The following is a 26,608-nucleotide window of genomic DNA, read 5'->3' on the forward strand; positions in this document are numbered from 1 at the left end:
CCCATGTCTATTTATGACCACTTGAAATTGTGATCCTACTTGGTTTGGAAGACTTTTATGGAGATTTTTTTCTTTAATGTCGGGAACGATCTGTTGTAGGACTTTGTTCACAGTTGCTTGCGGTGATTTGGACATTCCCATAATGATCGATTTGAAAGAACTTTTTGAGAAAGGAACATGTCTTCAATATCGGGATTAACCACCATGGGACCTTGTTCATATTTATCCAAGATGACTAGAAGATGACTTATTCATTTTGTCTTCGTTTTTGTTTCCAGTTCTTAGGATTTCATATATAATGATTGTCTATAAGTGTATGTTTTCCACCATCATGTATCATATATCATGTTGTACTATTTTTGTGAAAACCCTTATAATTGCTCTATATTTTATTTATATCATTGTTTATCAATGATCAACAATGATTAATAACATGAACTAAAAAACTATGAATTTAATGACTCAAATTACACTGGTCATTATTTATATATATATATATATATATATATATATATATATATATAAAATTTATTCAGAATAAATTTCAATTGAGCTTTTTGTTATATATAATCTGAAAGAGCATTATATGTGGTTTAGTAGACATTTTCTATTTTATTTTCATGGTTTTGTTTTTTCACTCATTCACTCTTGTGACACACATATTTCCACTTGCACTTAATTTCCCCTACTAAAGAGGGGGTATATAGTGGAACTGGCAACATTCACTACTTGTTATGATTAAGGGCGTCTAGCCAGAAACGCGTTAACAACGTTCTGTTGTCTGAACAGCACTCAATAAATCACCAAAGCACTCAGCTGGATCACTTCTTTCATTATTACTATCCATCTTCCTCTTCATTATATTCTAGAGGTTTTCAATGGGTTCAGGTCAGGAGATTGGGCTGACCATGACAGGGATTTGATGTGGTGGTCCTTCATCCACACATTGATTGACCTAGCTGTGTGGCATGGCAATCAACTGTTTTTCTAGGATACCCTTGTATGCGGCTTGATTCATACGTCCTTCGCAAAGAATAACCTGCCCAATTCCAGCCTTGTTGAAGCATCTACAAATCATCACTGATCCTCCATCAAATTTCACAGTGGGTGCAAGACACTGTGGCTTGTACGCCTCTCCAGTTCTACGTCTAACCATTAGATGACCAGGTGTTGGGCAAAACTGAAAATTAGACTCATCAGATAAGATTACCCCAGTCGGATCAGGTTACCCCTTACCCCAGTCGTCTATGGTCCAATCCGTATGGTCTTTGGCAAACTTCAGCCTGGCTCTCCTTTGCTTCTCATTGATGAAAGGCTTTTTTCTAGCTTTACATAACTTGAGCCCTTCCTTTAGAAGCCTGTTACAAACTGTTCTTGCCGTGCACTTCACCCCAGCTGCCATTTCTTTTGTAGGTCACTTGATGTCATCCTGCGATTGCTGAGTGACATTCAAATAAGATGACGGTCATCCTGGTCAGTGGAGAGTCGTTTTCACCCTCTGCCGGTCTGCAGCTTTGCTGTCCCGAATGTCAGCTGCTTGACCTTGTTGTAATGGACTGCAGTCTTAGAAATTTTAAGGATGGAGGCAACATGACGCTCACTGTATCCCTCTGCTAGTAAAGCCAGAATTGAGCCCTTCTTTACTTCATTCAAGAATTTTCTTTTCAACTCCTGGTTAAGTTATTTTTTCATTCCTAAATTTCATTTGTAAATGATTAATTAGGCACGCACGCTCCTGAGGTGACGCCCCTTTCAGAAGGAATCTATACACCAATTAGACAGGGAGTACAGTTACAATAAAAAGCCATCAAAACATCGTATGTACCCCAAAATGGTGGTAAGGAAAACTTCACCTTATTATACAAAAACAAGCCCTCAAACAGGAAGCATGATACTTGTAGTAGTAATGTGCACGGCTGGAAGCATCTCTGGACTTGTCTCCCATTGAGCACATCTAAGCAATCACTGGTAGGCCATTGTAAAGGGAGCTGCCAGCAGCGTATTTGGATGATTTGTGTGCCAAAAATGCATTCAGTGTGGCCAAACAGTCCTCAGAAAACCATTAATAACCTCATTGATAGCAACCAAGGTGTGTAAGTGCGGGGATTTCTGTGTGTGACGCTCATACTGCATATTGATAGAATTAAGAGTATTGAACATTGAATTTTCATTTTTTTCATCATTTGCATTAACACATCTATCCAACAAGTGATTTTCATAATTACACAACTTTTCCTTCTTTTAGTTGCAACTTCAATGTTGAGGAGTGTAATTGAGTCCAACTTAGCCAAAAAACACTTGTGCTCTACTGGGCGAATGAGAGGTTTATTTATACATAGAGCTAAAGTTTACTAGCCCATAGCCAATCGAACACTGTAAAATCCGTACATAGAGCAAGAGATGTCATACATCATGTCACCTTATAAGAGGAGGCTGGAATAACGGCTCTGATTGGAGTTTCTGGGAGTTTTCCAGGAAATGGCTCCTCATCAACTGTAGTGTTTTGTCCAATGCTGTATTCTCTGGTCGTCTGTTGTGGAACACTATCCCCTGCTGTACCAGAAAGCACAAGCAAGCTGTAGTTTTCACCTTTAAAACTGAAATATTTAATCTACTAATCAGACACCATGCACAGATTTTTCTATTTTTGCTAAACTCTAACATTTACATATTTCAGATCATTCAATTAATGTTAATGAAGATAAGGACTTATTCAAAGGCTACATCTCCAATGTGAAAAAGTAACCCACCCCGCAAAAAAAAACCAAAAACAAAACCAAAAAAAAAAATGAATAACTAGTTCAGTCACCCTTGACAGTAACAACAACAATAAAACATTGGCGATAACATGTGATGACAATTACATGTCAAGGAACTTTGTTTGGGTGCTTCCAATGCATTGAGAACACAAGGTCACATACTGACTAGCAGAATTTTCTGATAAAGTAACCGCAGGACGAGACCCCAGAAGAGGGTTGGAGGAAGGCGGGCATGACGCTGGCAGGGAGGAAGTGACAGCGAAGAAAAAAGGGGAAAAGGAAGGAGGAAGTGACAAGGACAGAGGAGGGGTCAGGGACAACAAAAGGACGCAGGGAGGCAGGACCTCCTTCTCTTTGACCAGGACGCCAGACAGCAAGGACATCACCCTCCTACGCTTCCCACACTACCAGGCTTCCCCCCTTCTCTTACCACGATGGACGTGCTCTCTAGGCTGCAGGCGGCTGCCAGTTCTTACCCTCCGGGATGGCTGGATAGGATTTTTGAAGGTACCATGGGGGGTGACGGCGGCGGGTGCAGCCAGGGCCGACGAGGGGAACGGGGGAGATCAGGCCCAGGATCCTTGGGCAAGCGGACGGCAGGAGCCTGTGAGGGGAGGTCAGAAGGGTCCCCAATAGGCAGCAGTGGGTCGCAGGTCCAGGGGACACCAAGCGCATGCCGGCCGGAAGAGGTGGCGTGCTCAGGTAGCAGATCCACACTGCGGCAGCGTAGGCCTGCAGGAAGTGGCAGGGGAGAGAGCCAGGCGAGGGGGGCGCGCCAGGAACAGCAGGGACAGGGGGCGGTTACCGCCATCAGCCGCGCCCCGCTACTCAGCCCGACCAAGAACAGAGCAGGGGCTCCACAGCAGCACGGGGAAGCAGCGTGGCATGGGCGCCGCCATCTTGCTTACGGAAACAGGCCATCTAGCAATACGACTGTGGGAATAGGTGAAAATGAAGGGCAGGCCATGGATATGCCAGGGGGAGGGGGGAACCAGGAGATCAGCCTGCAGGCCCAGGCCCCCAGAAAGGCTGTCCCTGGTAATGCCTTTGAGGACATAGCATCGCAACGGCAGGAGCCCCTCTAGTGATCCGGGGGCAAGTAGTGCAAGGAGGTGCTGCCCCAGGACAGATAGTGCCCCCATAGATCCAAGGCCCCCTTTAGCTCGGGAGGGGGCCACGTCACACAGGAGGACAGCATGCTGCGGGGCGCCAGGAGGGTGCTGCCGCAGAAATGATCGCCCATCGACCGGCCGGGGCACGCGCCCATGACAAGGACCACCAGCCCCCGTGACCCTGGACGAAGACGACTTCGAGGGGAATTCTGGGACTGCAGCGGCCGGAGAGATGATGACTCCCACGCTGCCTGGTAACTATGACTCCATGTCCTGTTTGTCTTCCCAGGCAGGCCCATTACAGGGGAAGGGGGAGGGTCAGGGACCACACGGAGATAGTGCATCTTGCAACACTGGGTCCTGGGGGTTAACAGTGACGAAATTAAGGCGCTGTTAATAAGTTTGAGAGACAGGATGGACCGCTTAGAGGGGCAGTGGCCACCACACATCGCAGCTTGGACGAGTCCCTACACTTCCCCAGGGGCCATGGGCAGCAGGGAAGGGTTAATAAGTGGGTCGGAAATAGCCTTAGTGGGGGATGACAAGAACCACCAGTTGGATGACAGGGCGCGGGGCGAGCTGTACATTTGTTTTTCGGGTCCGCTGGGTGCCCATCTAAAAAGAGAGGTAAAAGTAAAAATCTGGAAGGGCGAGTTCGTGGACATGTTTTCGCTGCTACCGCTGGATAGGGCGACCGCTGAAAAAGGCAGGAAAAGAAGGAGGTAAAAAGGAGGATGATCGGCGGAGTCAATCGGTACCTCAAACTTTTTCAAACTGGTCCAGAGCATTTCGAATCCTAGCCAGTATCATTGGGGAAAAAGCGCTGGAAAACTGCTCTCAGCTATTCTGTTATATGGACTCCATTGCGGAAGCTTATGGGGCGTATGGGGGGCAGGCGTGGTTACTGTATGACGATCAGTTTTGGCAGCATAAGGCAGTTCGCCCATCCATTAGATGGGACCAAAAGGATATTGGTCTCTGGCTTAATATTATGGCCATGAACAGCAGAAATGGGAGTTCCTTTCACGGGTGGGCCGGTAATGCCGGCCAAGCAGGATACACCTCAGGGGGTCAGATGTCAGGAAGTGGTCAGAGCCGGGTGGGCTGCAGAGACACGGGCTGTGTTGGAAATTTAACGAAGGGCAATGTAAATTTGGCACGGGCTGCAAATTCAGGCACCTGTGCGCCTCATGTAATACAGGGTCACATGGAGCCAACAGGTGCCCAAGTATGTACGGGGGTAGGACGGGAGGAGCTGGCTATGGTCAAGGGTCAAACTCCAGGCAGGTTGCACACGATGCCCCATACCTAAATAGATACCCTGATAGACAAAGAGCGGAATTGTTGACCAAGGGCTTCAGAGACTGGTTTATCATCCCCTTCCCGGCGTTCCAGACGCAGCGGAAATTTTGCCTACCAGCAAACCGGGGTTGTGAAAGAGAAACTAGGAAAGGAGGTGGTGATGGGCCGAATGGCGGGACCCTTTAAATTCCAGCCCGTCCCAGACTTGGTGGTTTCTCCCTTGGGCATGGTCCCGAAGAAGGAACCAAACAAGTACCGTCTGATCCATCATTTGTCCTACCCTCGTGGCAAGTCCGTTAATGACGGCATCAATCCAGGGCCATGTACTGTACAATACGCATCGTTCGACGAGGCGGTGAAGTGCGTAAGAGTGTGGCAAAGGGGCGATGATGGCTAAAACCGATGTGGAATCGGCCTTCCGGTTGCTCCCAGTACATCCAGATAGTCAACATCTACTCAGGTGGGAGGGGGAGTATTTTGTAGACAGGTGCCTACCCATGGGATGCTCCTTGTCGTGCTCCCTGTTTGAGGCCATTAGTACATTTTTTGGAATGGGTAGTAAAATATATAACAGGGCGGGGCTCGTTGATTCATTACCTAGATGATTTTTGGTATGTAGGCCCCGCACAATCGGAAGTGTGCAATACCATCTTAAAAAGCTTGGAGTTGATCGCGAGGGAGTTTAGTGTGCAGTTAGCTCCCAAAAAAATGGTCGGGCCGACGACGTGCATCTCCTTTTTAGGGATCGTGACTGATACAATTCGTTGGGAGTGTTGGATACCAGAAGAGAAGGTAGAGGTCTTGAAAGGGGAGATAGGCAGGGCATTGAAGGTTAAAAATCTGAGGCTGCGGGAGATTCAGTCGTTGCTGGGGAGCTTGAACTTTGCATGCCGGGTCATGCCCATGGGCGGAGTTTTCTCTAGGAGACTAGCAATGGCAACGGAGGGTGTGAAGTCGCCCCATCACTATGTAAGATTATCGGCAGACAATAAGTCGGACCTGGTTGTATGGTAGACATTTCTAGAGAAATTTAATGGGCGATCCTTGATGATGGAAGGGGTATGCTGTAATTCGGACATTGACCTAAACACAGACGCAGCGGGAGGCTACTGTTTCAGGGAATACTTCCAGGGACAATGGTGCACAGCCAGGTGGCTAGAGGATTGGGTGCAGTCTGGGTTGGTAAAGAACATTGCCCTTCTGGAGATTTTTCCTATCTTAGTCGCAGCTACACTATAGGAGGAGGGTCTAAGAAACAAAATAGTGCGTTAGTTGACAACATGGGAGTGGTAATGGCAGTAAACAACATCACCGCCTCCTCACCACCAGTTATTAGGGTGTTGCGTCAGCTAGTGTTACAATGTTTGTCGATTAATGCTCATTTTACAGCTTCTCATGTCCCTGCCGAATGTAACTCAGTAGCTGATGCCCTCTCTCTTTTCCAGCGGGAGCGTTTTCGGGCCTTGGTTTCGGAAGCAGAACAGGGCTTACCCTGCCCTCCCGGACTTTGGAGTGTGGTATCAGGGAGGCCAAGCCGCTAAATCAGGTCATCCGTAGCAAGTAGCACCTGACCTGCATATCAACGGGCATGGTGATTATGGGAAGAGTGGGTGGGACAAGGGAGGGAACACCTTATGGAGGTAGAGCAGATAGGAGTGCCATTGATGGGAGTGAGGCAGGCAGCAGAGGGTAAGTGGTCAATGGCCAAGCTGAATCAGTTAATGGCAGGGTTAGCTTTTGGGTTCAAATTGAGGAAAAGAACAGACTTAACAAAAAATTTTTGGTGGTACAGGCCTTAAAGGGTTTTCGAAGAGGAAAAGGCCGGAAGGATAGCAGGCGGCCAGTGTCTTTCGGCCTAATGAAGAACCTAGGCAATCAATTAGAGGCGGTTGGTAGGTCACGCTTCGAGATAGGCCTGTTTAGTTTGGCTTTCTCACTGGCGTTCTTCGGCGCAATGAGAATAGGGGAATTGGTTTCACCAGGCAAAACCAAACCAGGAGGCATTTTAGCGGAGGACATCATGGTTACTAAAGGGGGGTTAGAATTGTGGATTAGAAAATCGAAAACAGACCAGATGGGTAAAGGAAAGAGGGTGCTAATAGGCAAAGCAGGAGATGCTGTAATGTGCCCCGTGAAGTTTTTTACAGAATTTATAACCACCAGGCCACGACAAGCTGGACCGATGTTGTGTCATCAAGATGGGTCTTTTCTATCTAGGTACCAGTTCCTTAAGGTGTTTCAAACGTGCCTGATGAAGGCTGGCGTGGACCCCGCCAATTAAGCGGGCCACTCTTTCCGCATTGGGGCTGCAACCGAAGAAGTGGTGGGAGGGCTCAGCCCAGAGGTAATAAGGAGGATTGGTCGATGGGAGTCGCATCGGTACACAACCTACGTGTGACCCAGTGGACATGAGCAAGACACCCACCAGGGAGAATGGACATCTCACTAATTTCTTCTGAGAACATACAAACTTCTTGCAGATGTTGTCCTTGGTGGGATTCGAATCCAGGACTCCAGCGCTGCAAGGCTGCAGTGCAATCCACTGAGCCACTGTGCTGCCCATCAACGTGATCTGTATACTAGGACATTCCTATGTTTTTTTGGGGAGCTCGGTAGGCTGACAGAAGGACGGACGGGAGACAGTTGGGTTACGCAAAGGAAAGGGCGGTGATAAGGTGGATGGGGTATAGGGGTTTGACGTGGGGGCGTGTGCTTCACGAGTTTTGTCAGGTAGTGTACCTTTATGGAGCCCCGGATTATTTTAGTATTACATGTGGGGGGGGAATGACTTGGGAAGTAGATTGGAAAAGGGACTGGTTATCTATATAAAGAAGGATCTGAGGTGGTTGGGGTGGACGTGCCCAAATATGAAAGTAGTGTGGTCTGATATGGTACTCAGAAGGAATTGGAGGGGGGCCCGCTCAACTAAGAGAATTGACAAGGCCCGTATTAAAATCAACAAGGAGATATCCAAGTGGGCAGTCCGGAGCGGGGGTGTGGCGATACACGATGCGGGGTTAGATTCCATAGAAGAAGACTGGTTGGCAGACGGGGTACACCTGAATGCAAGGGGGACGGAATTACGGATCAGAGGACTACAGGAAGGGATACAGAGGGCCACGGCAGTAATGGTTGGTGGGGTCTCGAGCACCTAAAAGGGTCAAGTTGCTCTCAGTGTGGCGTTGGTGGGCCCTCGAAGCTGGTGAATAAGATGAGAAAATAGGGGATTCTGGCATTGCGAGGATCCCCCTTATTGGATGGTTGTGTGTTGGTGGTCTGGTGAGAAGTGGGTGATGCCCGACGAGGAAGTCGGGGGTCACATTACGTGGGGACCCGGCGATGGTAGTCGGGTGCATAACAAAGATAAGTGGTTACCCGACGACGGTAGTCGGGTACAGGTTAATGGTGGAGGCAACCTCTTCCCTCGATTCATGGTGCTTCCGAGCAGGAAAAGATGCGGCTGGAATTATGACTGGGAGGGAAGAGGCAATGCCAATGGCGGCTCAATCACCAGCCCAGGATAGTGATAGCTTCGAGGGGGGCCCACCAAGCGTCTTAATTATTAATAAAAGTTGGCTGCTGTGGCCATCATTATCCATACTTGAACGTGTTGTGTATTCTTTGTTAGAAATAGTAAGGGGGGAACGCGGGGGGGGGGGGGGGTTGTGAGTGGGGTGACGGTCACGGGAACTAGACCTTTCCAGAGTCAAGTGATTGTTCCATCAATTATGACAATTTGTTCAGGTCCTCCAGAAGCAAAGCAGAAACACACCAATCAAACTATCGCTATGTTGCTTTGATCTTCTTATGGTGGAATGTAGTATTAAGTGTACACCACATGTAATGGGACCCATGCCTTCCACTTTTGACTTAATGGTCCATCCATAGAAAATTATCCTAAAAGCCTTGGAGGAAGTTTTTTAGTTTTTTGGCAAGTAGGAGACAAGCCTTCGAGTTTTTTCTGGTCAAGCAATGGATTGTAACCATCCTATGAATACTATTTTCCTTTATTTAAGCATGTAAACAGTGGCATGTAAAAGTTTGGGCACCCCTGGCCAAAATTACTGCTATTGTGAACAGTTATGCAAGTTGAAGATATCTAAACAATAAGTACACATATTTGGTGCCGCCGCGTCCGCAGCGACTATATAATTGTCCCACTAGTTACCCCCTTTACTGAACGCCATAAAAAAATAAATAAGGCAAAAAACAATGCTTTATCATGATACTGCTGAACAAAAAGTGCTGTAACACGCGATCAAAAAGACGGATATAAACATGGCACCGCTGAAAACGTCATCTTGTCAAACAAAAAACAAGCTGCCATATAGCTCCATCAGCGAAAAAATAAAAAAAATTATAGCTCTCTGAATAAAGAGATGCAAAACGTGGATTTTTGTGATAACTCACCGTAAAATCCTTTTCTCCGAGACGCTCATTGGGGGACAGATACTGTGGATGCATGCTTCTGCCGCTAGGAGGCTGACACTTAGTGAAAAAAAGAGGTTAGCTCCTCCTCCGCCGTATACACCCTCACCCCTATTGCGGGCGGAAACCAGTTTGGTGCCAAAACAGTAGGAGGACAACAAATCAGCCTTAATACAGGTACAACATGTCCAAATAACACCACCCTTATATCAAATAAGTAAATGCATATTAATTAAACAAAACAAGAGCCAACTGGCTAATAGGGTGGGTGCTGTGTCCCCCAATGAGCGTCTCAGAGAAAAGGATTTTACGGTGAGTTATCACAAAAATCCATGTTTCTCCTTCGCCTCATTGGGGGACACAGATACTGTGGGACGTCCTAAAGCAGTCCCTGGGTGGGAGATTGACTCACCGATCCAAGCTACATGCACCTCTTGTTTAAAGGTGTGCCACCGCTGCTTGGAGAATCCTTCTACCCAGGCTCTCATCCGCCGAGGCCCGAGTATGGATATTATAATGTTTGGCAAATGTGTGCAGGCTGGACCAGGTTGCTGCCTTGCAAACCTGCTCCGTCGAAGCCTGGTGCCGAAGCGCCCAAGAGGCGCCCACTGTGAGTAGAGTGCGCTCTGATCCCTGCTGGAATCGGCATGCCTTTAATGCGGTGGGACTCCTGAATAGTCAAACGAATCCATCTGGCTATGGTCGATTTTGAGGCAGCGAGTCCCTTCCTGCGTCCTTTGGGGAGCATGAACAGTGTGTCCGTCTCACGAAAGGGTACGGTCCTCGACACGTACCTCCGGAGGGCTCTTACCAGGTCTAACGTGTGAAAAGCCTTTTCCACACGATGCAACGGTGCTGGAAAAAAAATGAAGGCAAGACAACATCTTCATTAATGTGAAAAGAGGACACGACTTTCGGCAGAAAAGGAGGGTCTGGTCTGAGCACCACCTTATCCTTATGGAAAGAGAGGAATGGAGCTCGGCAGGATAGGGCCGCCAGCTCTGAAACCCGCCTGATAGAAGTGATGGCCACTAGGAACACCACTTTCCAGGAAAGGTACCTCAAAGAGATATCCTGAAGCGGTTCAAATGGAGCTTCTTGCAGAACACTTAGGACCAGGTTAAGGTCCCAGGTGTCCATAGGCGCCTTATAGGGAGGTACAAAGTGGGAGACTCCCTGGATGAAAAAGTCTTCACCTGCAAATTGGTCGCAATTCTGCGCTGGAACAGGACGGATAAGGCCGATATTTGTCTCATGAGGGAACTCGGGGCCAAGCCCGAGTTTAGGCCCGACTGGAGAAAAGACAAGATGTTGGGGATTGAGAATCTCAGCGGAGAAACACAGAGGCCTCGACACCAAGCAAACACCACCTTCCAGGTGTGGTGGTAAATTCGTGCTGAAGCAGGCTTCCGGGCGCAAACCATTGTGGCGACCACATTGCTCCCAAACCCTGCCTGGGTTAGAATCCAAGATTCAACGGCCATGCAGTCAAACACAGGGCCCCTGAGTTCGGGTGGCAAATCGGCCCTTGAGAAAGTAGATCTGGGCGCTCTGGCAGGAACGTCGGCGAGCAGCTGCATTAGATCTGCGTACCACGCTCGACGGGGCCAGTAGAATCGCCAGAACACCTTCCGTCTTGATCATCTTGATGACCCTCGGCAGTAGTGGCAGCGGGGGAAATAGATATGGGAGGCGAAACTGGCTCCATAGCAGAACCAATGCGTCCACAGCGATTGCCTGCGGGTCCCTGGTCCGAGCGACATCTTCGGTATGTAGAGACCACTCTCCGAACGCAAGACGCTGCCGGCTGAGAAAGTCTGCCGCCCAATTTTTCACGCCCGGGATGTGTACAGCCGAAATCACCAAGTGGTTTGCTTCGGCCCACTGAAGAACGTGCCCCACCTAGCGCATGGTTACTCTGCTGCGGGTGCCCCTTTGGTGATTTATGTAAGTGACCGCCATGACGTTGTCCTATTGAATGCGGACAGGGCAGTCTGCCAGAAAGTGATGAAACCTTTACAGGGCCAGCCGAATTGCTCGTATCTCCAATAAGTTGATCGGGAGGCGTGCCTCCTGTGGCGACCACCGTCCCCGGGTTGTGTGGTGGCGAAACAACGCTCCCCAGCCGAGGAGACTGGCGTCAGTTGTCATCCCCAACCAATGGTCTGGGGGTAAAGATTTCCCCTGGGTCAGAGAGGAACCGGTTAACCACCATCCGAGCGACTGCCTGACTTGAGAGGATAGTCGGCACTTCTGGGATTCTTGTCCCAGGCTGACAAGAGGGCGTGCTGCAGGGGGCGAAGATGGAACTGGGCGAACTTGAATCCTCATCCCGGATCGAAAGGTATGAGGGACTGGATGGCGAAGTGTCCGGACTCCCTGCCGGAGAGCTAGCGCTTTTTCCTGAGGGAGAATTACCAACCTTCGGCAAGTGTCAAAGATCATTCCTAAGAAGGAAATCCTCTGCGCTGGCACAAGGGATGACTTCTTCGCATTGACCAACCACCCTAAGCGGGCAAGAGTGTCTAGTGTGATGCTGACATTTTCCTCGCATGCCCGTATTGACGGGCCCTTGACCAAGAGGTCGTCCAAGTAAGGCAAGACGACTATGCCTCGACAGTGCAGTATGGCCATGACAACTGCCATAACCTTTGTGAACACTCTAGGAGCCGTGGCTAGCCCGAAGGGTAGCGCTACGAACTGAAAAGGTCGACTGCTGATGGCGAAGTGTAGGAACCTCTGATGAGAAGGAAAAAAATGGGAATATGCAGATATGCGTCCTGGATGTCGATCGAGGCCAAGTATTCTCCCTGCTCCCTGGCCGATATGACTGAACGGAGAGAATCCATGAGGAAATGTCTGATCCTGATGAATTTGTTCCGAAGCTTCAGGTCCAAAACAGGCCTGACAGATCCGTCCTTTTTGGGAACTGCAAACAGGTTGGAATAGAAGCCCTGAGCTCTTTCGTGTTCCGGCACTGGAACAATGACTCCGTTTTGCTGGAGCGATTTGATAGCTCCTAGCAGAGCCTTTGCCTGGGTATCCACCCTGGGCAGACGAGACAGAAAAAACCGCCTTGGAGGGTATCTGACAAATTCTATTTTGTAACCTGAAGCCACCAACTCCTTTACCCATGCGTCGTGTGCGACATTGACCCAGACGTGGTGAAACCAGAGTAGGCGGCCGCCCACTTGCTGGGGTCGTCTGGTAAGCGCTTCGAGTCATTTGGCTGACGATCTTTGGGATCTGGATCCCCTCGATCTGGGCTGTTGAGTACGCATTCTCCCCAATGGGTTGGCTTTATATGAGACCTGCTGTTCATTATCCTGGATGTGAAAGGCCCGAAAACGTGCCTGAAATGGTTGACGAAAAAACGGTTTGACCTTTTGTTGACGGAGAAACCCGCTCTTTCCTTCTGTGGAGTCGGAGATAAGTTGATCTAACTTCTCCCCAAATAGGCGGCCGCAATAAGGCAGGGAAGTCAAGGACCTCTTGTAAGTAGAATCGGCTCGCCATGTCCTTAACCATAGAGCTCTTCTGATAGAAATTGCATTAGCGGCAGCAAGTCCCGAGCAATTGGCCGCATCCAAAGATGCATTGATTACATAGTCTCCGGCCATCGCCATCTGACTCGCGACCTTCGATATTCCTGCAGGTAGATCTTGCTCCTGTGCTACCTTGTTTAATGATTCTGTCCATGAGATCATAGCCTTGGCTACCCAAGTTGCTGCGAACGAGGGAGCGAATGCTGACCCGGACGCCTGATATACTGAGCAAGCTAAGCTCTCTGAGGCGATCTGTGGGATCCTTAATAGAGGAAACACTAGGTACAGATAAAAGGGTTTTAGTGGCTAGGCGCAAAACCGGGGGATCCACCATCGGGGATTTTCATCCAGGGGCGGTACTTCCGTTCTGCGGCCTAACCGGGCTCCAAAGCCGGGGCCTAAATTTCGCCGCCGCCCAGTGCGGGGCGGTCCTCCGGAAGTGACGCGCGGCCCAGAGTCGGGACTTCCGGCCGCGGCCTAGCTCCGGCAAAAGCCGCGGCCTCAATTTATCCCCTACCCGGCCTGGGGGGGGGGGCGGTTCCATGGCGCTGAAAAGACATGGCGCTACTTCCTGGCGCGGCGCTGCCTGACTGATCCAGCCACTGGTGGCTTCCGCCGACTGGGGGCTCCAGCCCTCGGATCTTTGCAGGAGACCTCACAGACCCTCTCCTCACCAATGATCCTCTTCAGCTTCCTGAGCACAGGTATGTGAGGGGGTCTCGAAAAAAATAGGACGGTGCAAGCACCCTAGCTCCATCTAACCCCTTCGGGGGGTGAGGAGAGGGACCGTCCACCACCTTGCAGCACCGCAGTCTAAGCATTGGTGGAGCAGTGGGGGCCGCACGGACTAGTCTTGTGCCTCTGTACAGCCCATGGTTTCAATACCTAGGGGTGGTCAGGGCTAAGTCCGGCATTGTGTCCTACGACGCGGGAGAGGATACGTGGAGGGACACTCGCACGTGCTCGCCCGTTGTTGGTTAGGGGAAATCGAACCCTTTCAATAGGATCCGTTGCCCCTGTCTCATCTTCATGGGAAAAAGACGAAAAAAGTATGGAGAAAAACCAGACATGTGCCTCCATGGGCACCAAGCAAAAATCTTATTTCCGCCCGCAATAGGGGCGAGGGTGTATATGGCGGAGGAGGAGCAAACCTCTTTTTTTCACTTAGTGTCAGCCTCCTAGCGGCAGAAACATACACCCACAGTATCTGTGTCCCCAATGAGGCGAAGGAGAAAACAATTATTTGATCTATAAAAAAGATTTTATTGTATAAAAGCGTCAAAACATAAAACAAGATATAAATGAGGTATCGCTGTAATCGTACTGACCCAAAGAATAAAGCTGCTTTATCAATTTCACCACACGCGGAACGGTATCACCACCACCACCAAAAAGCTATTCATGAATTGATGGTTTTTGTTCATTCTGTTGCCCAAAAATCGGAATAGAAAGCGATCAAAAAATGTCATGTGCCCGAAAATTATACCAATAAAAACGTCAACTCGTCCCGCAAAAAGACAAGCTCTCACATGACTCTGTGGGCCAAAATATGGAAAAATTATAGCTCTCAAAATGTGGTAATGCAAAAACCTTTTTTTGGCAATAAAAAGTGTCTTAGTGTGTGACAAATAACAGAAAACTGACGGCACACCAAGTGCATACCAAAAAGGTAAGTGTTCACACTAGGCAGTTAGGTCAGGGACCAATTCGATGACATCACCTTGATGTTGGTGAATGGGCTCACATTTTTTGGCCAAATTTTGTGCTAAGCATCTCATGTGTTTTTCCTAAATTTCAAAAGCCATTACGCTATTCACACTTCTTGTATTTCACAGCACTGTATATGTAAACCATTACAGATTAAAAATATATTGTAATGTAAATTAAGAGCAGCAAAGTATGCGAGATAAAAACTAATATCATGATAAAATAATGTAATGTCCTCATAAACCTCTTTTAGTAAGCTATGAATGACCTGTACAGATCTACAAATACAGTGAGAATTTAAGAAATCTTACCCGATTCCGGGATGTTTGGAAATGTAAATAAGACATCATTGTCCCAAGGAATGGAGAAGAGGTGCGAATCCTCAAGTTTTAATGTTGAAGTTGAATATGAAAAAATTTCCATACGTCTATTAACTACCAATTCCATTTCCGCTACCTGACTTTCATTAACCTATTAACAATAATGGACAATGATAATTATTTCTGAAAAAGAAAAATCCTTTCTATTCAATGGACATTGACCACATATTACAAAGAACCTTATTTATAGAAAATGTTAGCATAGAAATTGCAGCGTTCTCAAGGGCATGTTAACACCAGGATACATTTCAGTATATGGTGAAGTTAAAAGGTACTATATATATATATTATATATATATATATATATATATATATATATATATATATATATATATATATATATATATATATATATACACACACACACAGTGTCATGGCCAAAAGTATTGACACCCCTGCAATTCTGTCAGATAATATTCAGTTTCTTCCTGAAAATGATTGCAAACACAAATTCTTTGGTATTATTATCTTCATTTAATTTGTCTTAAATGAAAAAACACAAAAAGAATTGTCCTAAAGCCAAATTGGATATAATTCCACACCAAACATAACAAAGAGGGTGGACAAAAGTATTGGCACTGTTCGAAAAATCATGTGATGCTTCTCTAATTTGTGTAATTAACAGCACCTGTAACTTACCTGTGGCACCTAACAGGTGTTGGCAATAACTAAATCACACTTGCAGCCAGTTGACATGGATTAAAGTTGACTCAACCTCTGTCCTGTGTCCTTGTGTGTACCACATTGAGCACGGAGAAAAGAAAGAAGACCAAAGAACTGTCTGAGGACTTGAGAAACCAAATTGTGAGGAAGCATGAGCAATCTCAAGGCTACAAGTCCATCTCCAAAGACCTGAATGTTCCTGTGTCTACCGTGCACAGTGTCATCAAGAAGTTTAAAGCCCATGGCACTGTGGCTAACCTCCCTAGATGTGGATGGAAAAGAAAAATTGACAAGAGATTTCAACGCAAGATTGTGCGGATGTTGGATAAAGAACCTCCACTAACATCCAAACAAGTTCAAGCTGCCCTGCAGTCCGAGAATACAACGGTGTCAACCCGTACTATCTGTCGGCATCTGAATGAAAAGGGACTGTATGGTAGGAGACCCAGGAAGACCCTACTTCTTACCCCGAGACATAAAAAAGCCAGGCTGGAGTTTGCCAAAACTTACCTGAAAAAGCCTAAAACATTTTGGAAGAATGTTCTCTGGTCAGATGAGACAAAAGTAGAGCTTTTAGGGCAAAAGCATCAACATAGAGTTTACAGGAGAAAAAAGCGGCATTCAAAGAAAAGTACACGGTCCCTACAGTCAAACATGGCAGAGGTTCCCTGATGTTTTGGGGTTGCTTTGCTGCCTCTGGCACTGGACTGCTTGACCGTGTGCATGGCATTATGAAGTCAGAAGACTACCAACAAATTTTGCAGCATAATTTAGGGCCCAGTGTGAGAAAGCTGGGTCTACCTCAGAGGTCATGGGTCTTCCAGCAGGACAATAACCCAAAACACACTTCAAAAAGCACTAGAAAATGGTTTGAGAGAAAGCACTGGAGACTTCTAAGGTGGCCAGCAATGAGTCCAGACCTGAATCCCATAGAACACCTGTGGAGAGATCTAAAAATGGCAGTTTGGAGAAGGCACCCTTCAAATATCAGGGACCTGGAGTAGTTTGCCAAAGAAGAATGGTCTAAAATTCCAGCAGAGCATTGTAAGAAACTCATTGATGGTTACCGGAAGCGGTTGGTCGCAGTTATTTTGGCTAAAGGTTGTGCAACCAAGTATTAGGCTGAGGGTGCCAATACTTTTGTCCGGCCCATTTTTGGAGTTTTGTGTGAAATGATCAATGTTTTGCTTTTTGCTTCATTCTCTTTTGTGTTTTTTCATTTAAGACAAATTAAATGAAGATAATAATACCAAAGAATTTGTGTTTGCAATCATTTTCAGGAAGAAACAGAATATTATCTGACAGAATTGCAGGGGTGTCAATACTTTTGGCCATGACTGTATATATAATTAAATATGTAATATTCATCTCCTTAAGGCCGATTTCTCACATCTGACATCCATAGCCAAAGTATGTACGGCGATGTGCAGATTGGCTGCAGATCATCGTGAATATCGGGACGTTTAAAACCAGCCTTACTCCAGAAACACAGACAAAAGTGTGTTTTTAACCCCACCTATAGAGTTACAATACATCCACAAGCCTCATAAACCTAAAGGAAATAACTTCCGTTAGTGCTCAAGGATGTATTCTCACTTGCGTTCTTTGTTCCATTTCTCAGGTTTCTTTTGGAGCACATGGAAAAGTGATGCCTTATAAAACGAGCACAAACTGAAGCAGAAGGGCTCATTGACTAATCGCTTCCTTCAGGTTTTCACTTTTTTAAACAGAACAAAAATGTGCTGCCTGCTGGACTTTTTTTTAATTCATTCATACACAAAAATACAATATATTAAAATAGACCCAAATATAGCAAATGGGGCCTTCCTCTTCAGTTAGCACCCATTTTGTAAAGGAACCTTTTCTCCATTCCTAAAACAAAACTCAAAACCTAGGTGTGAACACAGCCAGATTATTCCATGTGCGGTCCATTTTTTCTCGCTGTTAAGACTTAAGGGGTTGTCCAGTACTAGGACAACCCTTTCTTTATCAAAATGTTTGGCCCCGATAAAACAATAAAACCTATACTCGCCACCCGTGCCGGCGACGATCCTGCGGTGTCAGAACCCCGTTTCCCGGGGCTCGCATGCAATTGTTGTGAAACATGACAACGGCGCCCAATCAGCACTCACATCACTGTCCCCGCCTCCTGTCGAATTGAGCAGAAGAAGTCCGAGATTAGCTGCAGCTAGGACTTCATCTTCATGTTCTAATTGACCTAAGGCGGGGACAGGGATTCCGGCGTCACGTGTCACAACAACCGCGCGTGAGCCCCACAAGACAAAGTGCCGACACAGCGGGAACGGCACCAGCACGGGAGGAGAGCAAAAGCTTTATTATTTTATGGGGGGCCAAGCAAGGGGTATGAGAAGAAGTTGTCCAAGTAGTGGACAACAGCTTTAAAGCAGGGCTGTGGAGTTTGTGTCCATTTTGGTAGAGTCGGAATAGGCATAAAATGGATCAACGCTGACTCCTAAAATATATAATAAATTGGGTAGAGTAGTTCAATGCTGTAAATGTTTTCATAATAATTTGGGAAAGTTATAAAATGTCTGCCCTGATCCTGATCTAAGTATCTCAGGTTTTAGTTGAGATGAATGTGTGCTGCACTTTATGTACATGTTCAGTAGTGAGGCAGTGCTGTGGAGTCAGAAGTCAGGAAAATTGAGGAGTTGGGAGTCTTGGCTTAATGACTCCACAACCCTTTAAAGAAGCACTCACATCAAAGTTTTTATCCTCGATACATTGCAGTTGCCACATTATTTAGCACTGTGTACTTACAATTGCTCATTTTTCCCTTCTATCCAGTTAATTATTTTCTTTTCCATTAGGTCTATGGCATATCATGATTAAAAACTGACTAGCTTAATCCTTCTAAGCTCTATAACTGTAAAAGTCCTAGGCAGGGGGTAGGAAAGGAGCAGCTGGGTCAGGAGTTGAAGAGGGGAATGATTTCTGAAGGGAAAAGAGAATTCCTGTTTCGACATAAGAGAAAAATGTACTGGGTAGAAGGGAAAAATGAGCAATGAGTAGACCGAGCTATACAATATGATGACTGCAATACATTAACAGGATAAAACCTGTGATGGGAGAAGGAGTGTTTCTTTAACCCCTTTCTGACATGACACTACTTAATCTGCATGCTATAGAAGCAATCAGGCTGCAAAAAATGATTGCCCCATAGGTGGACTACCATATATACTCGTGTATAAGCCGACCCCCCCCCCAATTTTGCCACAAAAAACTGGGAAAACATATTGACTGGTGTATAAGCCTAGGGTGGAAAATGCAGCAGCTACTGGTAAATTTCAAAAATAAAAAAAGATACCAATAAAAGTAAAATTAATTGAGACATCAGTAGGTTAAATGTTTTTGAATATCCATATTGAATCAGGAGCCCCATATAATGCTCCATACAAAATATACCCCATATAATGCTGCACAAAGGTTAATAATGGCACCATAAGATGCTCTATAGAATAATATGCCCCCATAAGATGCTCCATAGTTTATCCCCCCATAAATTATGCCGCCATAAAATGCCCCATAGAATATGACACCATATGCTGCCCCATAGACTATGCCCCCATATGCTGCCCCATAGAATATTTCCCCATATGCTGTCCCATAGAATATGCCCCCATATGCTGCTCCATAGACTATGCCCCCATATGCTGCCCCATAGAATATGGACTATAAAGCAAAAAATAATTTGTCAAAATTGACATATGCAAGATTCACCAAAGAAAAATAGAATATACAGCAATCGGTGAAATTTAAAACATATCTTTTATTGAACAAAGTAAAAGTTGTGTGTCACCAAAAATCATTTAAAATTGTCGATCTGATAGTGGTACCTAATAATACAACAAAAATCAGGACCTAAATCGACCCATTTGAGGATAATTATCACCTAAATACAGTTAAGGGGGTTTTACACATAGCGATATCGCTATAACGTCACCGATTTTGTGACGTTATAGCCATATCGCTATGTGTGATACTTACCCCCGACCGGCTCCCCCGCTGTCCATCGCTGATCGCGCGAGAATGTCCGGCTCCATTTCTCGTTGGGCGCTTCCTGCTGGCGCCGACGAGCGACGCGTGGAGGCGGGTGGGAGGACGTCAGGATCGCTGTGTGTGAAAGGTGAGTATTGTGCGCTGCGCCGCTGCTGCATCGCTGTGAGGTCTGCCTGTGTGACAGCTAACTAGCGATCATTTAGCAATGCACCAGCGATCCTGACTGGGTCGGATCGCTGGTGCATTGCTAAATGTAAAGGGGCCTTTAGACAACAAAACAAGCAATTGGATACGGCGACCTGTGTTCATTATATATACACGCCATAACCCAAAATGCACATACATAGTAAATAATGAAAGACCATAATGCTGGCTATACATATGTATACAAGAATGAGGTCATAACAATGACACGAAAAATTGGAACAATCTCACCAAAGAGTTGAAAGAAGGACGGTAGTCTTCAGGGATCATATAATAACAAGGTTCCCTGGAAAAGAATGTTGGGAAGACAATACCCCGTCAATCCCTATGGGGCTAGCAATCTATTCCCCAAAACTCCCACCCTGACAAGGGCAGTCCACATCTGACTCTATATTGCACATACCCTGCACTTTCCCTAAACGGGTGTCCCAACACGTTTCATCCAAGCGAAGTCCTCAGGGGACTAGCTCGTCATAAAGTGCCATAGTGCTAAAGCTGGAGAGACAATTATAACCTTCTACTCTCAATGCTGTCCGCAGAGAGTGAAGGAAAAGAGGGCATATTTATAAGATACACTTCCTGTATAATCATCAAGATGGTTAACAGATGTCGCCATAATCATCTCAGATGTAGCTCCTGATTATGATAGGAAAGTGCGCTTCCAATATCCTACCTGTTCGCTGCCACTTTCAAAGTTGCGCGCCATTAACATGACTGTTGTGAGGCGTACCATAGCGGGTGTACGCCGCTCACCACGGTATGTAATTTCTGGTGGCGCGCGCCCACAGCAACCCGACTTCAGGCCATGGGATGCTGAGCCGCGCGTCCCCGCCGCCGATACTTCCGGGCCATGAGGCGCACGCCAGCGAGTGCGTCCCGCTCTCTGGAATGCATGTGTCATTTCCTGTGCAACCACATGTCTATTCGTGGAGCGCATCAGTAAAAGTGTCACACTTCCGGTATGGCAAACAATCAACAGCCAAACATGTTCCGTACTCAGACACCGCTAGCATCATCCCTGCACATACTTTGAAATATACCCATAATTTGAGATATCGAAAATAGGTAACCAATGTCACCATCATCATCTCATATGGGATTCAAAATAATATAAAAAAGAAAAAAAGAGAAAATGACCTCAGAGTAATCACCATGACAAGTCAAATAAAACAACAAGCAGATAAATTAAGCAAAAAATGGGAGAAAATAAAGGAACCACCAAATGGTGACAGTATTCATATATGTATGCAAATCCTGTTAACAGGTGACAAAGGGATTAGGCAATATGATAATAGTTGGTGGGCAATACAAATAGCAAACAGAGTCAAAAGAAGGAATTCAAATGAAACAGCTAATTGATCTGATCATTAAGGCCTTTAGGCACAACCGTGTCCAAATAGAAAATCCATTTAGCTTCTCATTGTAACCGCAACTGATCCCAATTGCCTCCCCTTTTTGGTTTGAATACCTTATCAATCGCAGTAAATTTTATTTGTTCAATTTGGCCCTTAAGCAGACTATGAATATGTCTAGAGATTGGGTTGTCCCTTTTGTGTAGGAAACAGAGAGTAGAAGTCGATCAGTTAGAGGGAGGAACAGGCCATGGCAAAGGTCGAGGTACACGAGGCCCCTCTGATAGATCAGAGAATACACCTAGTGGACATTTTTTAGATCAAGTTTATGCCCTCAGGAACAGACTGCCACAAACAAAGAAATAGATAATCCTTTGAATGGTATATCTTCTCCTACTCAAGAGTATTCAAATAATTAAATTTATCAGAAAGGACAATTGATGATTTTGAAAGAGCAGTTTTGAATAAAGGTCTTTTGTTTGTTCCAAATACAGACTTTGATCTCTTTAGAACAGTAAAGGATTTGAATTTATTTCTATGGAAGATCAGGTGGAAAAAGTTCTTCCATAAACAGGATCTATGTACGAGTTCAGATTTGGGTATCCCAGAAGATATGTTATCTGATGTATTCTATTTCTGAGGTAAATCCCAATACATTGGGCCTCGGCCCTTTCACTGAGCTGAAGGGCAGAAGTACCAGAATGCCACCACCAACTGGTGACCTGTCAGAAATTGATGTATTTTCAAATTTGGTAACTCAGGATCTGATTGAACTTTCACATAAGCAGATCCAGTGTCATTATAACTGTTCTAAAGAAGAAATGGCGGCTATTGATAGATTGGAACGGGACAGCAGCATTGTGATTAAACCCTCTGATAAGGGTGGCAATGTTGTTGTCCTGGGAGTGGATCATTATCAACAAATGTGTGATACTACTTTGGCAGATGGCGACACTTATGAGATTCTGGTGAATAATCAGATGAATATTGCTGCTAGAGGCCTTTGAAAAAAGGTTATTTCTAAGACAGAGTTCGATTTCATACTTCCCAACCACCCTGTGACTGCCACCTTTTACTGCCTACCAAAAATTCACAAGGAGCTTGGATCCCCTCAAAGGCAGACCAATTGTCTCGGGTGTGGGCAGTCTTTGTCAAAATGCTGGGATTTATCTTGATCGAATTCTGTCTCCTTTTGTATCCTCTTTGCAGTCTTTTGTTAAGGATACACCATATCTCCTTCGCCATTTAGAAGGTCTTAGTATTGACCCGAAATTATTTTTGGCAAGCATAGATGTTTAGGCTCTTTACTCCTCCATCCCTCATGCTTGTGGTTTGGAGGCAGTAAAATATTATTTGAACATGAGAGGGTGTCAATATCAGGAACACAACCACTTTGTATTGAAGCTTCTTCGATTCTGTTTGACATGTAATTTCTTTACCTTTAACCAGAAAGTCTACCACCAGCTAAGGGGGACCGCCATGGGGAGCCCCTGTGCACTGGCTTATGCTAATCTCCTCCTTGGCGGGTGGGAGGAGACGGTGGTTTTCCATGGTGATCCTGTGGATGAGTTGTCTATGTGCCGTGTCCCTGATTTATGGACACGGTACATAGACGATATTTTTATTGTATGGAAAGGCTCAATGGAGTATTTCAGTGACTTTGTGGCGGAATTGAATCACAATGACATCGGGTTGTTTTTTACATCTGTGATTGATGCTTCGACTTTGCCCATCCTGGATATCCTCATTAAAAAGAATGATAAAAGGGGAGTTGTTGACATCTCCATACAGGAAACCTACATCGACTAACTCCCTGTTGCATTGGAGTAGTCACCACCCCCAACATCTGAAAAGAGCTATTGCGAAAGGACAGTATCTAAAGGCCCTGTCACACTTAGCGATGTACCAGCGATCCCGACCAGCGATATGACGCGGTCAGGATCGCTGATACATCGCTAAGTGGTCGCTAGTGAGCTGCCACACAGGCAGATCTCACCAGCGACATCGCAGGGGTCGGGGGTCGCTACTTACCTGTCACACCAGGCGATCCTGCGTCCTCCCGCCCGGCTCCACGCGTCGCTCGTCGTCACAGCAGGAAGCGCCGCAGGAAGCTGACGACGAGAAACAGTCCTGGACGTTCTCGCGCGATCAGCGATAACCAGCGGGGGAGCCGGTCGTAGGTAAGTATCAGACACAGCGATATCGCTAGCAATATCGCTATAACGTCACAAGTTATAGTGATATTGCTAGCGATATCGCTTAGTGTGACATGCCCTTTAGGGCCCGAAGAAACTGTTCTAACATGTCAACATTCGAGTCCCAAGCTTGGGACTTGAGGGATAGATTCCTGGATAGGGGTTATCCCCATAATGTTTTGAAGGAGGCTTATCAAAGTGCTAGAGGTTGTGCACGCTCTGAGTTGTTGAACCCCACTCCAAAAAAATCAGAAAATTACACTCTTAGGTTTATTACCACTTTTGACAATGGGGCAGTTCCAGTGAGAAATATCATTAGGAAACACTGGTCCATTTTACAAATGGACAATGACATTTCAGCCTATTTGGGTAATATTCCTAGAATAACCTATAAAAAACGCACGATCCTTAAATGATCGACTCGTGCGTAGTCACTTCTCTAGCCTAGGTATTAAAACGTGGCTACACAGCGATGTGGTCGGTTGTCACAAATGTGGACATTGTGTGGCCTGTCAACATATCTGTACGGGCAAAAGCTTTTCGAGTAATGTGACAGGTAAAAGTTATTCTATTGGACAATTCATGAACTGTAGTACCAAGGGTGTCATTTATAAGGCCACCTGCCTGTGTGGACTTGAATATGAGGGGAAAACAATTTGAGAATTTAGGAGAAGGATTGGGGAACACGTTGGTGATATCCTACACAAAAGGGACACCCCAATCTCTAGACATATTCATAGTCTGCATAAGGGCCAAATTGAACAAACAGAAGCCAAATGGATTTTCCATTTGGTTTCGGTTGTGGCTAAAGGCCTTAATCATCAGATCAATTATAGCGGTTTCATTTGAATTCCTTCGTTTGACTCTGTTTGCTATTTGTATTGCCCACCAACTATTATCATATTGCCTAATCCCTTTGTCACCTGTTAACAGGATTTGCATACATATATGAATACTGTCACCAATTGGTGGTTCCTTTATTTTCTCCCATTTTTTGCTTAATATATCTGCTTGTTGTTTTATTTGACCTGTCATGGTGATTACTCTGAGGTCATTTTCTCTTTTTCTTTGTTATTATATTATTTTGAATCCCATATGAGATGATGATGGTGACATTGGTTACCTATTTTCGATATCTCAAATTATGGGTATATTTCAAAGTATGTGCAGAGATGACGCTAGCGGTGTCCGAGTACGGAACATGTTTGGCTATTGATTGTTTGCCATACCGGAAGTGGGACACTTTTACTTACGCGCTCCACGAATAGAAAAATGGTTGCACAGGAAATGACAAATGCGTTCCAGAGAGCGGGACGCACTCGCTGGCGTGCGCCTCATGGCCCGGAAGTATCGGCGGCGGGGACGCGCGGCTCAGCATCCCATGGCCTGAAGTCGGGTTGCTGTGGGCGCGCGCCACCAGAAATGACATACCGTGGTGAGCGGGACCCGCTATGGTACGCCTCACAGACAGTCATGTTAATGGCGCGCAACTTTGAATGTGGCAGCGAACAAGTAGGATATTGGGAGCGCGCTTTCCTATCATAATCAGGAACCACATCTGAGATGATTATGGTGACATCTGTTAACCATCTTGATGATTATACAGGAAGTGTATCTTATAAATATGCCCTCTTTTCCTTCACTCTCTGCGGACAGCATTGAGAGTAGAAGGTTATAATTGTCTCTCCAGCTTTAGCACTATGGCACTTTATGACAAACTAGTCCCCTGAGGAGTTCGCTTGGATGAAACGCGTTCGGACATCCGTTTAGGGAAAGTGCAGGGCATGTGCAATATAGTCAGATGTGGACTGCCTTTGTCAGGGCGGGAGTTTTGGGGAATAGATGATTGCTAGCCCCATAGGGATTGACAGGGTATTGTCTTCCCAACCTTCTTTTCCAGGGAACTTTGTTATTATATGATCCCTGAAGACTACCGTCCTTCTTTCAACTCTTTGGTGAGATTGTTCCAATTTTTCTTGTCATTGTTATGAACTCATTCTTGTATACATATGTATAGCCAGCATTATGGGCTTTCATTATTTACTATGTATGTGCATTTTGGGTTACGGCGTGTATATATAATGAACTCAAGTCGCCGTATCCAATTACTTGTTTTGTTGTCTAACTGTATTTAGGTGACAATTATCCTCAAATGGGTCGATTTAGGTCCTGATTTTTGTTGTATTATTAGGTATCTCTATCAGATCGACAATTTTAAATGATTTTTGGTGACACATTTTTCAAATCTTTTATTGAACAAAGTAAAAGTTATGTTTTAAATTTCACCGATTGCTGTATATTCTATATCCCATAGACTATGCCCCCATATGCTGCCCCATAGACTATGCCCCCATATGCTGCTCCATAGAATATGCCCCCATATGCTGCTCCATGGAATATGCCCCCATATGCTGCTCAATAGAATATGCCCCCATATGCTGCTCCATAGAATGCCCCCATACGCTGCTCCATGGAATATGCCCCCATACGCTGCTCCATGGAATATGCCCCCATACGCTGCTCCATGGAATATGCCCCTAAATGCTGCTCCATAGAATATGCCCCATATGCTGCCCCATATATTATGCCCCCATATGCTGCTGCTGCAAAAAAAATGCCATACTCACCTCTCCTGCTCAGGACCCAGCATCTGTGATATTCACCAGTCCGGGGTCCATCGCTGCTCATCACTGTCTGCGCGTCCTCTGTCAGTGACTGTTCAGCCAGCAGAGGGCACGGTGCGCACTAACCACGTCACCGTGCCCCCTGCTGGCTAAACATCACGGACACAGGAAGCAGCAGACGGCAGTGAGCAGCGTGGGAATGAGGACAGGTGAATATCGCTATACTCACCTGTCCTGGCACTCTCTGCAGCCCCCTCGCTTCTCCACTGTCTCCCTTCCTGCCTTCAGCGGTCACGTGATACCGCTCATTACCACTC

The 26,608-nt window shown here is 46.0% G+C and overlaps 1 protein-coding gene across 2 annotated transcripts in view; it reads right to left on the reverse strand.

Moving 5' to 3' along the window:
* Positions 1 to 26,608, reverse strand: part of GINM1 (glycosylated integral membrane protein 1) — a 76,852-nt gene that overhangs the window by 24,950 nt on the left and 25,294 nt on the right. Inside the window, exons 4-5 of one of the 2 annotated variants that reach the window (XM_073560226.1) lie at positions 15,165 to 15,324; positions 2,420 to 2,550 (exon numbers count right to left, since the gene is read on the reverse strand). In XM_073560226.1, the coding sequence (XP_073416327.1) occupies positions 2,420 to 2,550; positions 15,165 to 15,324 (291 nt within the window). Of the gene's footprint in view, positions 1 to 2,419; positions 2,554 to 15,164; positions 15,325 to 26,608 lie in introns of both variants that reach the window. The other variant, XM_073560225.1, reaches the window with a different exon arrangement.

The sequence above is a fragment of the Dendrobates tinctorius genome, unplaced genomic scaffold, assembly GCF_039654945.1.
Source record: "Dendrobates tinctorius isolate UK_male_01 unplaced genomic scaffold, ASM3965494v1 ptg000293l, whole genome shotgun sequence".
NCBI lineage: Eukaryota > Metazoa > Chordata > Amphibia > Anura > Dendrobatidae > Dendrobates > Dendrobates tinctorius.